This window comes from Colossoma macropomum, unplaced genomic scaffold, assembly GCF_904425465.1.
Source record: "Colossoma macropomum unplaced genomic scaffold, Colossoma_macropomum, whole genome shotgun sequence".
Taxonomy (NCBI): domain Eukaryota; kingdom Metazoa; phylum Chordata; class Actinopteri; order Characiformes; family Serrasalmidae; genus Colossoma; species Colossoma macropomum.
In genome coordinates this window covers 16,224,269-16,240,243 of record NW_023494786.1, presented here as the reverse complement: position 1 = coordinate 16,240,243, position 15,975 = coordinate 16,224,269, and the positions used below count along the sequence as shown (strand labels likewise).

The 15,975-nt window shown below is 38.9% G+C and overlaps 2 protein-coding genes across 3 annotated transcripts in view; both read right to left on the bottom strand.

Annotated features, from left to right (window-relative positions):
• The window catches only part of brip1 (BRCA1 interacting protein C-terminal helicase 1), a 44,826-nt gene extending 36,121 nt beyond the window's left edge, over positions 1-8,705 (bottom strand). Inside the window, exons 1-6 of one of the 2 annotated variants that reach the window (XM_036562274.1) lie at positions 8,602-8,705; positions 7,966-8,071; positions 7,417-7,528; positions 5,722-5,913; positions 3,750-3,895; positions 3,465-3,620 (exon numbers count right to left, since the gene is read on the bottom strand). In XM_036562274.1, the coding sequence (XP_036418167.1) occupies positions 3,465-3,620; positions 3,750-3,895; positions 5,722-5,913; positions 7,417-7,528; positions 7,966-8,058 (699 nt within the window). In that variant the 5' untranslated portion in view covers positions 8,059-8,071; positions 8,602-8,705. Of the gene's footprint in view, positions 1-3,464; positions 3,621-3,749; positions 3,896-5,721; positions 5,914-7,416; positions 7,529-7,965; positions 8,072-8,360; positions 8,444-8,601 lie in introns of those variants that run through there. The other variant, XM_036562277.1, reaches the window with a different exon arrangement.
• Positions 8,706-9,754: 1,049 nt separating this feature from the next.
• ppm1da (protein phosphatase, Mg2+/Mn2+ dependent, 1Da) lies at positions 9,755-15,651 on the bottom strand. The gene is made up of 6 exons (XM_036562265.1): positions 15,040-15,651; positions 14,266-14,494; positions 13,462-13,586; positions 12,836-13,017; positions 11,192-11,428; positions 9,755-11,009 (listed from the first exon to the last, which is right to left on the bottom strand). The coding sequence occupies exons 1-6, from the start codon at positions 15,518-15,520 to the stop codon at positions 10,608-10,610; spliced, it is 1,656 nt and encodes a 551-aa protein (XP_036418158.1). The 5' UTR covers positions 15,521-15,651; the 3' UTR covers positions 9,755-10,607.
• Between the last annotated feature and the right edge of the window lie 324 nt (positions 15,652-15,975).

The following is a 15,975-nucleotide window of genomic DNA, read 5'->3' as shown; positions in this document are numbered from 1 at the left end:
CACGGGTCTTCGCTCCCCCATGATGGCTGCCCCTGGAGCCCTTGGCACTCCCCCACCCGGCCAATCTCCAGCACCACAAAGCAACTGTTTATCCCTGGAGCGAAGTAACCAGCGGGTGAACCCCATTCAATATTTATCCCAGGCTTTCACAGATCACTGCCAAGCAAGGCAAACCTCTTAATTAAACTGGAGCTCGCTTCAAAGGGCCCATTGAAGATGTCAGTCAGCGCTGGCAGGGGCTGCACACGGTGTCGGGTGAGAAACTGAAACCCAAAGCATAGCCCACCTCCCACACAACCCCCAAAACGCCCACCTTTAACCCGCCCACCAGGCCTGGGCCTCCCCTTTCTGTAACAGTCCACCAATCTCCAGGAACGTGCAACACAAAGTCACTCCCAATCCCATTGTGTTCATTGTATGCAATATGTTCTCCTGTGTGATGGGTGAGCAAAGGACACAGATTCTTTTACCTGGGGTCATCACTACACTGCTGAAGATTTGCTGAGAAGCTTTCAGCAGAAAATGAAAATACTGAACAGTGTGAATCAAACAAAGCTGCCCTTAACTGAATTGCTGTTTTTTTTAAAAAAGCTCAATAACTCCTTATCTGCAATATAAAAGCTATTTCTGAGAGAAAAGCAAGGTGATTGGTCCATCATTCTAGCAGATCTTACTCATCCTACCACTATTATGCCTCATTTACTATACCAGTCCAATGGCTGAGCGTGTCAACTGGTGCAAATTCTAAGTCTTGTGAGCTGTATTGAAACCAGTTCTTGAAGTGAGCCAAGCCTAGCTGAAATCCAAAGGCGTTGCATGGGATCTGCCATGTCAACAAAACATAGCAACAATGTGTATGCTAGCTAAGGAACAAAGGGCTAAATTACTAATCAAAAACTATTACTAAACCCAAAACATTTCATGATTGATTCTGCTTGCCATTATTACACATTCGTAAAAAGATGGTTCTTCAAAGGTCTTTAGTAAAGGGAATGGTTCTATTTAGACCATGAGTAGTATATAGAACCATTTTATGCTTAAATGGTTCTTTGCATAGTGAAATGATTCTTCAGATTGATGGAGAATGTGTTGTATATGGTTCTACATAGAACTTTTTTGAAAATGGTTCTACATAACAGAATGTCAAGCTTGTCAGTACTTAAGTACTGAGTGTGTCCTGAATTTCAGTTTCAGTACTGGTCAAGAATTCAGAGCATCAAATCTCTGCCTTGAGATTTAATCATCAAAACAGTAACTTTACAGGAGAAGGAAAAAAACTACTTTACTTCTAATGTAAGTTAATGTAAATTTCTTTTGGTCCATTCATTATTAAACTTAGACAATGTAATGGGGTAACAGGCATTTTCAAATTATGTCCAAAACTGAAAAACGACAAAAATAGAGGTACGAGGTTTTCTTCCAACAACAGCGATATACTGTCTACAACCAAACTGCTTTATATTATTGAAAACGTTGATTTCAAACTTTTGAATGGCAGTGTATGTCCAAAAATATGTGAAGACAACAACTCATGCAAACAAACTCCCTATCTTTCCTGAAGTAAAAGACCTGTAATAAAAAGAGCTAATGGCCTGCTTTTGTGTTATGAACAATTAAGCAACATAACACCAGCTGTAACATAAATTCTCAATCCTGGTCCTAAAGTACCTCCTTTCCTGCACATTTTAGCATTTTCCTGCTCAGACACACTCACTTAAATGCAGGAAGGGCTTGTTAATTAGCTGATTAGTTGGATCAGGTGTGACAAACTTTGTGCATCAACGGTTTGCCAAAAGACCTTCAAAATGGCCAACATCCTAAAAAGCTTTGAAACGTCTACACTTTTCTGGGCAGAGTGAGAGACATTTTAACAGCGTTCAAAGACCTGGAATTATAACGCTACCTTCACACAAGAACCTCTGCTGCCACCAAGTGGTCAAATCAAACCCAACAAAACACAACTCTAGAGACAATATGAGGAGTCAGCCTTTAAAAATATGTAATGTCCCAAAGCCATATTTGTACAAGACTAATTCACAGGAGAATTCCACAGATTTTTTTTAAAACGTCTGCAAAATAAACTGTTAAGATGCAAAGTCATTCAGAGTGGTTTAATGTGAAATAAAGCCACTCCAAAAAAACTTACTAAGTCAGAATTCACAGCTTTGGTGACAGAAACCAGACATCTGAAGAATGACTCTAAAAGCTACCTCACAGAAAGTAAGTTCATAAAATGGTTATGAATATGCTGCCAGTGACAATGTTTAATAAATGTTCTGAAATAAAGTTTTGGCCAAAATTTTTTTTTATCAATTTATGGTGGAGATGTACATTCAGGGTGATGAAAAGCAAAATAGAACCCAAAGAAAACCATTATCAACATTATGTATAAAATAGAAGCACATGTAGTTTCTCTGGTCATTTTTAATAGCAAACAAAATCACTATATTTGTGCTGCAGACATCATGATCCCTGGTTCCAATCAGCACTATTGTAATCAAATCTGGTTTGGTAATTTTCTCTACAATGGACCATTTATTGTTTACTCTGAATGACTTTGTTTACATCTCAACCACAGAATTATTCAGACACATTGGTGGAATTCCCTTTAAAATGGTAAAGTCTGGTGATTATAACTTATCATCTGTGCTAATAGTGTTATATAAATCAAGCATGCCCATATTTTTATGAGCAAAACATTCAATTTAAATTAAATGATGCCTTGTGTCAAACTAGTGCAACTGCTTTTGCCTTCTCTCTTGTTTCAGAAATCATACACTGACAGCCACAGGCATGCACACATATACACTGTTAGGTGTGTAACAGTCATTTTAAGGTCCATTTGTGTACCTTAAATACGTTTTTCCCAGGTAAAAAAGTATTTGTACTTTCATAACCTAATGTTTTAGAACAGAACAATAAAATAAAAAGCCTGGAAAAAAGACGGGGTGTGTGGAGTTAATACAACGTAGAAAATTAGAATTTCAATGGATTATGGTAGAGTTACGTTCCCTGACTAACGGTACTGAGATGTACCCTTGAGAGTACCACCCCAGTGACAAGAGGGGTACTGCCCCAGTGAAAGTTTCATACATTTTTTCTGAGAGTGTAGGTTAGCAACTTATCTAAAACATTATCTTTTCATCGTGTGCAAATGTTCAGAAGCTCAGGAATTAGAAAGTTATAAGAAATATGAGGTTATGGGCATTGGACTTATGAACACTATAAGCAGGAAGGATCATGTGAAACGCTATGGCATGACATGATAAACAATAAAAAGTTTACTTAAAAAAAAAAGTTGCTTATCTTGATACAAAACAAACAAAGCTACATTTAGATTTATTTATTCATCAAATTTGTCAGGATATAGACATTTAGACAGAGATTACCAAGACATGCAGTCTAGTTAATCTGTGCAGCAGGAATGAAAGACTGAAAAAGTTTGTGCATCTCCGCATACTCACATAGCACTCTGCAGGTGGCAGGCTACCCTCAGCCCTGGCTTGACTGCCTAGCTCCACAGTCCAGCTCTGAGCTCCAGCCACAGGCCTCTCCAGGTCTGCATCATCATCATTATCAATGTAAACCACACCTTTCTCCAGACACCTTCGCTTACTGCTCTGTTGAGCATCAAAGGATCGACAAAGGAAAGAGTCACCTGCTGCAAGTATGAGTCAGCTTACGTAAACAAGTTAAGAACAGACAAGCTCACAAACACCTGATTAAGAGCTAATAAATTACAGACAAACCTTCTGGTCAGCAGCAGGTGCCCGCATGCGCTTCCTATCAGCCTTGAAATCATCATCGTCTTGTCCTCTCTCTGTAGTGAGGGAAGCCTGAAGCTTCTGAGAGAGCCTGGAAGACAGAGTGGATCTCTTGCACGCACTGTCCTCTTCTGTTAGAGAGAGAGGGAAACATCTTTTAGTCCCTGCAGGAATTTCTGATCACAAATTCATGCAAAAACAACACTTGCAATATTTGCAAAAGCTTGCAATTTTGTCCAATCACTTATTTATTTCCACAATAAGTCATGTAAGTTTACTCTAAGTGTGCATCTTTCATTCTACACTCCATCAAGCCATGGATAATGCATGGCATTTGCCAATGGATATTTCAGCTAAAGAGAAGGCAAAACCAAATCCCTGATCATTTTACATGAAAGCAGGATGGAAACTGTTGTGTATGTCATGCAACACTGCTGTGAAGCACAAACAAAAGCTGAATACTGTCACATTTTTTATTTGATGTTCTGTGCACTTTTATAGATGGTTCTGCACTGTGTTTATTGTTGCAAAGAACAATAGATAATGGATTCAGAGACTACTTCAGAAGTACACCTTGGCGACAGGGTGACGTAATCAGATATCAGCAACAAGTAACCTAATAATGGTTCTTCAAAAGTGATTAATGCCTTGTTGCGGAAGACAATTGATAAAGAATTACAGAGGACAAGTATATATAATCAATACTTCCAGTTTTTTAAAAAGAAAACATTTTAATATTTGCTAATAATTTTTAGACATCGCCCAGGCCTAGATCAGAACCCCATGGTGCTACTGGATGTTCTACCAAAATAAGTATGAGAGCATGTAATTTTACCCCTTTTCCTCATCTTTGATATATTTGAAATATGGTACCTATTTTGTATTATTGCATCATTTCAACAGAAAATATTAAAAACTCTTTCCTTTAAGAATTTTAAACAATGTTAAAATGTTTTTTATTTTGAATCTGTATGTCTATGTCCGTATTTCTCAGACGTCGCTTAATTTCTAAATTGTTCCCCCCCTTGTTCTCACTAGGAACTAACTAGTCTGCATTCAAAACAAGGTGAAGAAATATATCAGGCTTAAATTAATCACAAATTTCTACAGTCTACTTGCAAACCACACCCTTCACACCTACCTGAAATAAACAGTGCAAATACTGACATACATATTATGAAACTTTTAACTTACAACAATCACAAAAATAGGACTCAAGATTCAGGTGGACTGATCTTTAAAACCTCATGCCTGCTCTGCTAATCTGTATGTGACAGGTATCGTGCTAGACACCACAGATTAAAGTGCTACCAGACAAGCACACAACACTGATTTGGTGTCAATCCTCAAGGGCATAGTCAGAATCAGGCTTTACTGGCTAAGCAATGGCACATACTGGTCTTCAGTCAGGGCGGGTTCACTCCGTGTTTTCTGAAGGCTACTTGTGGTTGCGTGCCTCCCTGTTGTTAGGCAACAAACAGTGTCTTAACTGTCAATACGATGTTCTAAGTAGCTACAATAAGTATGCACAGTCAGCAAGCTCTAGCACCTGCCCCTTTACAAAGTTACCTCCTATTAACTAACAAGTGTGGTACTGTTAGGAAAACCAAGCTAAACTTAAAAAAGCTGTTTTTTGTTTGTCATGCTAATTTTCATCCATCAATTCATACAGTTACTCAGCGACTGCAACTGTCACCAAAGACACGCACAGAAAAAGCTCATGACATAGGTTACATAACTGCTTCTAGTTCAACTTTTTTTTCAATTCAATTAGTGCTACATTTATTGGAAAAGTAAAAATGTGTTTTTCATTCACACCAGCTGTTATTCTTTTCAAAAACTCGTTACATCCACAAATGGATACACAGCATTTTGCAATTAAATTAACAGTGGTGCAGTGTGATAATACAAAAGCCTTTATGCTTACAAACTGAGTACTGGTGATGACAACACTCACCTTTTGGAGAAGTGATGGCTTGAGCAGCATCACCTTCACCAGTAAGATCAACCACAGGTGGTTTGAATGCTGTGCTGCTCGAAGAAGTGTGTGGGTCAGAAACTCGACTGTGACACGCACACTGACATGGAGTGGTGACATCTGGCTTTTTGACATCACATGAGGAGCTTCCACCGTTCTGGTCAGACTTACCTTGAACAAAGAGAGAGAGAACACAAATAGTAAACCATCATCTATGTCGCATATGCATCAACATCACTATAGATACTTAAAAGATAAGAGGCACAATTGACCTGTTCACATTCCACATTCTAGAAAGGCAAACTTTACAAAATGTTAACAAAAATCTCATTAAACCTGATGACTGCAGCTTACAAACATAACAAAATATCTTAAGTGATAGTGTTATCTTAATTATAAATTCATTTTTATTTGCATGCATGTGAAATATAATGCTGTTAGGACAGATGGGGTGTAGTTCATCATATAATTGAGGCTTGTAGGTAGTATTTCAGCTTCGTTGTACACCACTAGCTACTGCAGCACTACTGAAGTCATAGTCATTTTCTCTCTTATACTTGCCATGTACAGATGGGTGACAAATCTGAATAAATAAGTGGAGAAATAACAAGTGTAAATGTGTGTAAGCATATGTGCCTTTTGATACAATTAAGCAATTAATTCATTAGGGTCAAGGTGGCAAGAGCAAAAGATCCAAGTGACTTTGAAAGGGAATGATTCAATAGGAACAGTGACTAAAATGACAGTTGCATGTAGATGGGAAAGACATCAGTAAATAAGGTCGGAAATTGTGATCAAACGTGTACATTCAGTGACAGGGATGCTCGTACATTAGTGCAATATGCAAGGAAAAAAAACACAAGTTTTGTGACTGTGTCAGCTAGAACAGTTCACCCAAAACTACATAGGGATATTATAGTAAAGCTGCAGTGCATAAATGCCTCATTACAAGGAATGACTAAGAGTTTAGTCGAATACAAAAAAACAAACAAACAAATTACAAGGTCAGATGAGTGATCCTTCACCACATGCGGGCGACTGCATGAGTGGTGTACAACAAGAGTTACATTGTAGGAGACCAGTGACTCTCAATGCAGTTATTCTGTCTGATCGCATATTTCCTGTGATAAAACAATTCTATTCTAATGGGAGTGGTCTCTTCCAGGATGACAACGCCCCCTCCACAGGACACAAGGATAGTTTGAAAATTATGTAAAATCCTATGCTGTGGCCTATGGGTCACCAAACACAAAAAAGCCAATTTTTGGATTTGTGTTAGATAGCACTCTCCACCACCATCATCAAAACACCACCTGAGGAAGTATGTTTTGGAAGAACAGTGTTTCATCCATCCTGTACAGTTACTGAGAATTGTAGAATCTGTGCAAAGGTGCATTGAAGCTGTTCTGGCTTGTCATGGCTCAGCACTCTGTAGGTATTTTGACAAAAAACTGAGTCCTGTGATACAATTTTAGCTAAGGTTCTATAAAGCTTGTCCAAGCGCTAATAGAGACTAATCTAACAGGTTAAATCATCTTATTCAACATTAACTCCTCTATTAATGGGGACGGTACAATTCGCTTTCTAACCCCATTTCACTAAAGGACCAAGTTCTTACGAAACAATGTAGCAAAACGGACATCAAGTATACTCATGAATTCCAGTCAGACATACTATACTGTGCCTGCTGCCATGCCAAGGCTGAGCACAGCAGGGCTAAGCTCTTGCCGCTCCCAGTAGGGCTCTCCAACAAGCAGTGCTGCCCATGGTTTAGGCCACGAACAATCTAAACGAGAATCAAACAAATGTAAGAGGTCGAGTGTTTCTAAGGACAAGTCCAACAGCATGTGACAGGCCACATCTTAAAGAAATGGTTCACTACAAAATCAAATTTATAGAATTTTCCCCCCACCTCAAACACGGTCAATAGGCCGAGACACTGGCTTTTGAGTTTGCTTCTTTAGTTTTGCATGGACCTATGAGGTTAATGTAAATAACAAATAAAAGAGCTTTGTCACTTAAAAATCCTGTGGGGTTCCTCACACTTCTACTATATTAGCCTCAAACTTCAAAAACCAAACATTTCCTGGGTAACTGACTGTGTTTGAAAAAGTGGGTAAATTCTACAAACTGGATTTCTCAGTGAACCATGTTACCAAATCCAAAAACAGAAAGATATTCAGATGTTGGATGGCAACAAGCACCATCTGGCTTAGAACTTACCGAGTTCATCATAGCAAGTTGAGAGGGATAGGCTTTGCAGGGGAAGTGAATTTTCACTCCTCCTATAGTGTACTCCACCGTATTCCCAGCCATGCTTACTGTGAGACTACAGCAAGACAAAGAATATACAAACATTCATTGTTAGTGTTTGTGAAAAATACAAGTATGACACTGGAATAGTAGCCAAATAAACCTTAATACTATTTTTGTTAATGGCTGAGCCAATTACATCAGGTAACTTTAGCAATGCAATACTATAACACGTGAAATAATGCACGAGTGAACATTAGCACCACACTTAAGTTCAACACTAACTTAAAACTAGCCAACAAGCCAACTAGTTAGTTAGCTAACATCTTTCGCCCGTGTCAAGACAGCAATCCAAATGTATAAACCTGCGCTTCGACAGCTACATAAAGTCCTGTCTGCTGGTGTGCAAGTAAGGCTTCACTGACGTCGTAACAACTGAGACAAAAAAGGTAGCTAACGCTAAGTAGGTTACTTGTAGTGAGTCTGCTAATGCTAGCTAGTTAGGCTAACTAATGTCGCACAGAGACAGCACAACATCATTTGAACATTCAGTGACTCGGAAACATATTCAGACATATTTATATCTAAGCTATAGTTTTCAATTACCTTTGTGGCTACTTTAGAAAAACGACACACACAGCGAATTTACGAGACACTAAGCTCAGAACCATTTCCAAAGAATGAAAACTGAAAGTCCCGCCAGGAAAAACACACTTCCGCGTTTTGGCGAGTGCGCGGGATCTACAAGTCATACACAACAACATCGCGCGGTGCACAATAATTTAACAATCAGCGAATCTGCGGAGACCCGCAAAAAAAGCAGTTTTCGTCAGAAACCGACCAACACTTTCAAAAGGCTTTAAGGTTCTTTCTTTTCTATGAATTCAATTAACAGAACAAGCATAAACATTTAATTTTTTCTTTGGCTGAATTAAATGAATTTGCAGTTTAAAATGTTTAATCTGCATATTTGCACTACAATTTTAGTGTACATAAATAAAGCTCGGCTCACTGACAGGAACTGCCCTAATGCAAATTGAAAATATGGGTAATAATAATTTGCTATCCAGATTAAAATGCATCTTCAAAACTTAAGTGTAAACTTAACTTTAAGTGTAAGTAAATTCCACAACACCTATACAGCTCCCTTTTCTCTCCAGAGATATTTGTAAGAGAAAAAATCAACTACCCAATGAGATTGTCAGAGGGGAATTAAACTAGCCAATATCAAAATTTAATTGGTCTAGCTTTGCCTATGCACAGACTACATGCATCAACAATAATATAGAAACACATAGGCCCAGTGGCATTAAAGACTTTGGCATAAGTACTTTGGCAAAGGGTGTGCCATGAGCCACTAGAAGAATCGGGACTTATTCTCATTATATTATGTAAAACATTGATTGCTTTGGATAGAATTTTAACATTTACTTTGTATTTAATTGTATATGAAATCACATAATTGTGTGTTGCAAAGGGCTGCAAAATAGCAATAATAGGCCATATTTTAATTTAATAACTTCCAAATTTTGATTGTTCAATAAAGCACTTTAAAATAGCAGAAAGTATGTCATTATACAGCATTTATTTTAGTTGATTGACAATACATAAATTTTACCATTATTTTAGCTGTGCATCAGATAAAAGGGTGCTTATTTAGACAAGAGCAATCACATTTAACCCTTCAATAACCAGTTTAGCCAAACAAATTAAAATGCAGCTAAACCCCTGCTAAGCTAATAACAGAGTAATAGTCCCATTAAAGTTTATCACGTTTGTTTTTATTAACCTGGTTAAGCATAGCAGCACCTTAAGTTTCACATGAGTCTCACAGTTAGAAAAAAAAAAACAACTTAAAAAAAACCCAATATAAACAAATAATAACATGTAAATGAGCATAATACCAATACATATTCTAAAAACCAAGACCAACAGGTGTGTACATTTCTTATTTATATGTTGAGGTAAAGGTAAAATCATACATAGTGACAGGAGGTTAAGATGCTTGTAGAAATGGTAGAAACTGTGTGCATTCCCCTTTGTTCTGTAAAACAAAGTGTATAAAAATACATACACCATCGAATTGCTCAAAGTAAATTAATTCCTTAAAAATGTTCTTTGGAATATGTACATGTCAGTTGCAAGGAGCAATATCTTCTCAGAAGATATGCATTCTTCTGTTGAATTGTTCTTACAATCCTTCCACCACAATGAATGGAAGACAGCAGGAATTCAACTTAAAGTGTATGAACCCAAATAAGTACAAGGTCCATAGCGTGTACTTGATTAGACTACATCGTTACAAGATTTAAAAAATACAAAAACATTGTAGAGAAGGTGACACAAGTGACAAATAGAATGTTGGAGCATGTAACAGAACCCCCGTTACTTCACATAACAGAAGAACACAATAGGTGTGTCACAATATGCTAGATGGAAAGAAGTACACTATATTGCATCATAACCTTTAATCGTAAAATCAAACCACTTTTATATCTTGACCTGGTAGCTTTAGGGCCTGGTTTTTCAGTAGCTTATCTGAAGTGTATAAAACTGAGTGTGATTGTGACCATCCAACATGAGCGTGAGAGTGTGTGAGAGCACTTAAGATGTTAGCAAACGCACACAGTGGCATTTCCATGCTCCTGAAGTAGACCTTGCACGTTGTCGGGCTGCTTCTGACTTTTGCCACTGCGTCTCAGTGCGGGGCGCTCGCTGTACCTCCGTCGAGATGTGCATGAGGACGCAGAGCTGTGAGAGGACTGGGGAAGACTACGACGAGGCCTCTTCCCTGCAGGGTTGGAGAGATCCTCCAGCATTCGCTTGCCTGTTGTCACTGTGTTATTACGGATGCCATCATTCAAGCTCTTATTACTGAGATCTTTATGAGGAAAGTCAGAGTTTGTAACAGGAGATTTCAATGATTCACAACTGCTTGTCCCACTATTAGCGATGCGCTGTCCAATGGCTGATTCCTCTTCACAGGCAGAAGAGGAAACATCTGCCTCTGGGACCTACAAGGAAAACAATGAAGAATTTGAAGGCGGAGCACGGGTTGATTGTCATTTAAGCTGACATAACATGCATTATTAAATACACTTTAGTTAAATATAAATCAGAAAAACCACCACTGCCTTGGTGCTTTGCAGCTAAGTGATAACAGTGTGTGTTCCCACGTAATGCTAATGATGCTAACCTGGTTGGGTCGAGTGTCAGAGCAGGATCCAGCGGTAGAGCTACACTTTGCTCCCTCTAGGTTATACACAACCTCATATGGGGACAAAGGTTCAGGAAATGTCCCTACTGGCTCCAAGCAAATTACGATAGCGCTAGTGTTGTCAGCACGAAGCATGCGTTGACTCCATCGTTGAAGGGCATGGTTCACCAGCTCGTGAGCACTACAAACATTTTCCTTTGTCTTCTGGCTCTTAGCCTGCAGGCACAAGTTGAGTACACAATCTTAAAAGACTTTTTTTTTTTAAGAATAGTCAGCAAAAAAATCTAATCTACCCAATTTTCCACTTACCCAGATGCAGTTGATCAGCCAACACATTCTTGAAGTCCTAATTTTGCTTCTTTAGTTTATAACTGAAGTTATTAGGCTAACATTCCTAACAAACACTAGAACTCAATAGTCACCCAAATAGTCCGAATTGTTTCTGGAAAAATACATACGGTCTTCATTAAAGCAACACACATGCAGGATTTGGTAATTTGGAGACCTCTCTGGTGGAAATATGCAATTGCACACAACGTGCGAAATAACGTTTTGTAACAGTGGTTGCGCTTCGGACCCACACAAGCAGATAAGACTTTTGCCAGTGTGTTGAAATAGTATTCGAAGAGAATTCAGTCAAAACTTGGTGGAGGACGTGTCTTCTAAGGATGTGAGTCAATTATCTACTACTATCACCATATCTTCATCAGTCTAACGTTGGTTTGACATTTATGACCTAAACTCAGACCTTCTTTTTGAGCCTGTGTGTTAATATGTAAAGACATATGACATGGTCTGAAAAACTCCCACCAAATGCGTCCCAGTACCTTTGATTTTTAAATGATTATTTCAGGCTTTACAAGGCGACTCGCAGAGCACAGCATATTTTAGCATGTTCTTTTTACATCATTACTCAGTGATGCTACTTCTTTCAGTTTTAACCAAAAAACATTACACAGTGCTGCTTTAAAGACTTGCTGATGTGGTTTAGAGCACAGTATGACATTGTGAACTATAAAAATGAACAAAACGTCACCGCTACAAGTAGCTACTTCATACACTACCAGGGCGGGTATTCACATAGCAGGACTGATTTTGTGTCAGATTCCTCCACATTGGTCACCGCCACAAAAACAGATTCTAGATTCTAGACATCCCTCTCCTGAGGTGGTTTGTGAATGCAGACCCTGTTGTGTGAAGTGCCTGCCAGCAATTTTGTCCATGTTTATAGCTCACAGTAAGTCATACTATGTCCTAAACCACATCAGCAAGTCTTTGCAACCTTAACAAAGACCTGGATGAAGTCTGATGAGGCTGAAAGAAGTTTTAATTATGTACTTTTGCAGAAACAATTTCAGTTTATTTGGGTGACTATTGAGTTCTAGTCTTTCTCAGCAATGTTAGCTTTGTCGCTCCAGCTCTAAACTAAAGAAAAAAATTGGACAAATCTCTGCCAATCAGCTACATTTGCAGTAAATGGAAAATTGTGTAAATCAGATTGTTTGCTGAACCATCGCTTTAACATTTGCTGTGAGTCCTATATCTAAGGTAAATAAGACAGCAAAGCAGGCTAGTTACAAGCTATGTGCACAAACAAAAGAACCTGCTAATAACCATTCTTACCTTGGCCCTATCAGTTTCCTGACACATGGATACTGCCTCTTGGGGCGAAACCATGTTCCATAGGCCATCGCTTCCCAAAATGATGTAACGGTGCCTCTTTAAATCCAGCTTAATGACTGCAGTATCAGGCTCTGGTGAAACTACAAACTCCCCACTGTAGAAGTCATAGCTCCATAAATCACCTGGAAAAAGACAATTGCAGTGTTTGTTTGCTTAATAGAACACCTTGTTTTAGTGTGCAAAAGTTTTCACTTATTATTACTAGAATTAGAATCAAAATAATTTTATTTCACCAAGTGTGTTACACAAAAAAGAAATTTGTCTTGGTGAGTGCACACATGTATGACATGTAACATACTGAAGAGACCAGACAAACACACAGACTGTTAACAAATATTTAACTAAGGAACAAATACAAAAAAATACGATAAACAGAATTAAGAATAAGAAAGACCAATAAAGAGTCAATGTGAAACAAGCTAAAGAGATACGTGAGTATCTGTGTTGGAACGCCACCATCTCTGGAACCAATCTCAGTTCTAAACACCACCCTCTCTGGAACAAATCTCAGTTCTAAACACCAACGCTAGGCCAGAAATGAGTATTTTCCTCCCACTGTGTCTCACCCAAAGCTCGAGCAACAGCAAGGAAGGGGATTTGGTCGATAACGGTGCTCCTTCTGACTGGTCCATTGTGAGTGAGCCTGGGTCTCTTCCACACAACTCTATTTACCCCAGACTTTTTAATTACACTGAAAAAGATAAAAAATGCCAATAAAAGATTTTAATATAGTAAAAATGCCATCTTCGTATGTTTATAATAACCAGAGCTTCCTGGATATAAGTCTGCTTAAACTAATTTCCTACAACTAATTCATAAAGTGTTTATTTAATATGTATTGCTGTTGTCTGAAGAAAACCTTGTATCTCCAAAATGATAACTTTACAGGAAAAGGAAAAAACATACTTTACTTTTAATGTAAGTCAAAGTCATTTAGGGTCATTACTTTCAGTCCATTCATCATGAAGTTTACGCACAACGTAATGGGGCAACAGTCATTTTCAACTTTTGTCAAAAACTGAAAAACAATAAAAACAGAGACACAAGATTTTCTTCCAACAGCAGCAATATATTACTATTCAAAATTAGGAATCACTTGTTATATTAATAACTGTCACAAACTAGATCCCAAAACATTAACTGATGGTTTATTCACGATTTAAGATATTTTGGGAACAATAAGTTACAACATGATAAAAAAAAAATTAGCAAGTGTTATTAAGTATTACATAAATGATTAAAAACAGTAAATCAAAATGTTTGAGTGGTGATTCTAAACTTTTGAAGTAGTAGCATACATGAGCCCAGTTAACACCAATAAAATAAGAGCACGTAAGTTACATCTATGTGTTTGTGTGTTTGACACTCACCTGCCTCCTAGTCCCTCAATTCTCTTTCTCTCTTTGGGGAGTTCTGGCTTGTGATCTTGTGTGATTTCCTCTGCTCGTATAATCTCTTCATCAGGATCGTCTTGCACACCTAAAACCACAGCTGAGTCCCCAACGTGAGCCACGTACATGCGATCACGTCGAATTACAACAACGCTTGCTGTTGTTCCTGACGTGCTGGGAAGGCCAGTGGCTGTCCTCGGCCATTCCGCTGGAGGAAATAAGAAAAATAACATTTTTAGTGACAGTTACGTTGTTATTGACATATTTTAAAAGTCATTAAACTGTCTTTATATCACTCCAGCAAACTTACATAATGATTTATAAAATAATATACGAGGATTATATGTAATTTCTGTAGTACCAAAAAAACAACACTGTGATGATGAACAGTGTATCATCTTTCATGGAAAACAAAATAGAGCAACCGATGTAAACCGGGCGTTTGTGTGTAGAGTAGGAGGGGAGTGGGGAGGGCTCATTTTATGTACACACCCACACTCGAGTGTAAACTGTGAATTCTTCTTTTGTTAAACTAAGCTCTGTAGAATCAAGACCTGTTTACAAACACAACACCGAAAATCAAATCTTAGTCTCAGAATTGAAAATCGTGTCGAATCTGAACATGTACGTATCGTTACTCTCTACGATCTTATCTAAGAAGCGGGTCGGTTAGCCGCCTACTAGCGCCAAAGTCCTGAACGGCTGAGCTTAATCTAGCATAGATTCGCTCTCGCTAGCATTGGGGTAACTCACGTAGTTTCTTCCACATGGCATGGTGGCAGGCAATGAATCCTTTCCGTATAGCTGCGCACACCTCTTCGTCATCTTTAGACCAAAAGCCTCTTTGTTTTTTGATAAGATCCCACAGATGTTCCTGAGCGTAGCTCGCCGCATCCGGGCCGCCATGGCCGTCGAAAACCGCGTAGAAAGCCACGGCCCGCGAGCGAGCTCTCGAAGAGGAAGCGTCCTGACGAGGGGAGCAGCTTTCAGCTCCGCATCTCGGTGTGGCTGATCGGCTTCCCTCACCCGCGCTGCTGGCTGGAGTTCGTTCTCCGGGTTCACTTTCAAGTTTGTAATTCCCATTTCCTACCGCTTCCGTCTCGCCATGTTCAGCAGCGTTCAGCTCGTCCTCGCTCGGCTCGTCGTCCTGTTTTATCTGAACGAAATCCTCCATGTACTTCCTGCCTCCCTGGTCCAAATAAACGCTTGCTCGACATGAAAATACGTTCTCCATGGTCGATATGATGCAGTTGACTGGAACAGCTGTCGTTTAGAGTTAAAAGTGAAATGCTTCACAGGTCTGCCTTCGGTCTTTGTTTATTTTCGACCTTTGTAGGCATGCTCCGAAAACGGTGACGTCAGCAGGCGGAGGATGGTTCAGAAAAATGGAAGTGGTCGTACATTAAAAGCCCTACTGCACCACCGAGGGGTTTCAGTACAGCAATGCGTCAGGCTTTCTTCACAGAAGGAGGCTGTTTGAGGCCTCAAGGCTACGTCTATTACGTTTCCCCTCGCATACTGCAAGATCTGAGCACTTTCAATGGAGTGCTTCACCAAAAACTTAAATTCACATTAAATTCCCCCATAAAACATCGTGGACTGGCCAAGACATGTCTAGTGTCCAAAGCTCTCTCCTTTAGTTTCGCACTGGTGCTACACAGCTTATGCAGCTTAAAAGCAATGGAAGTG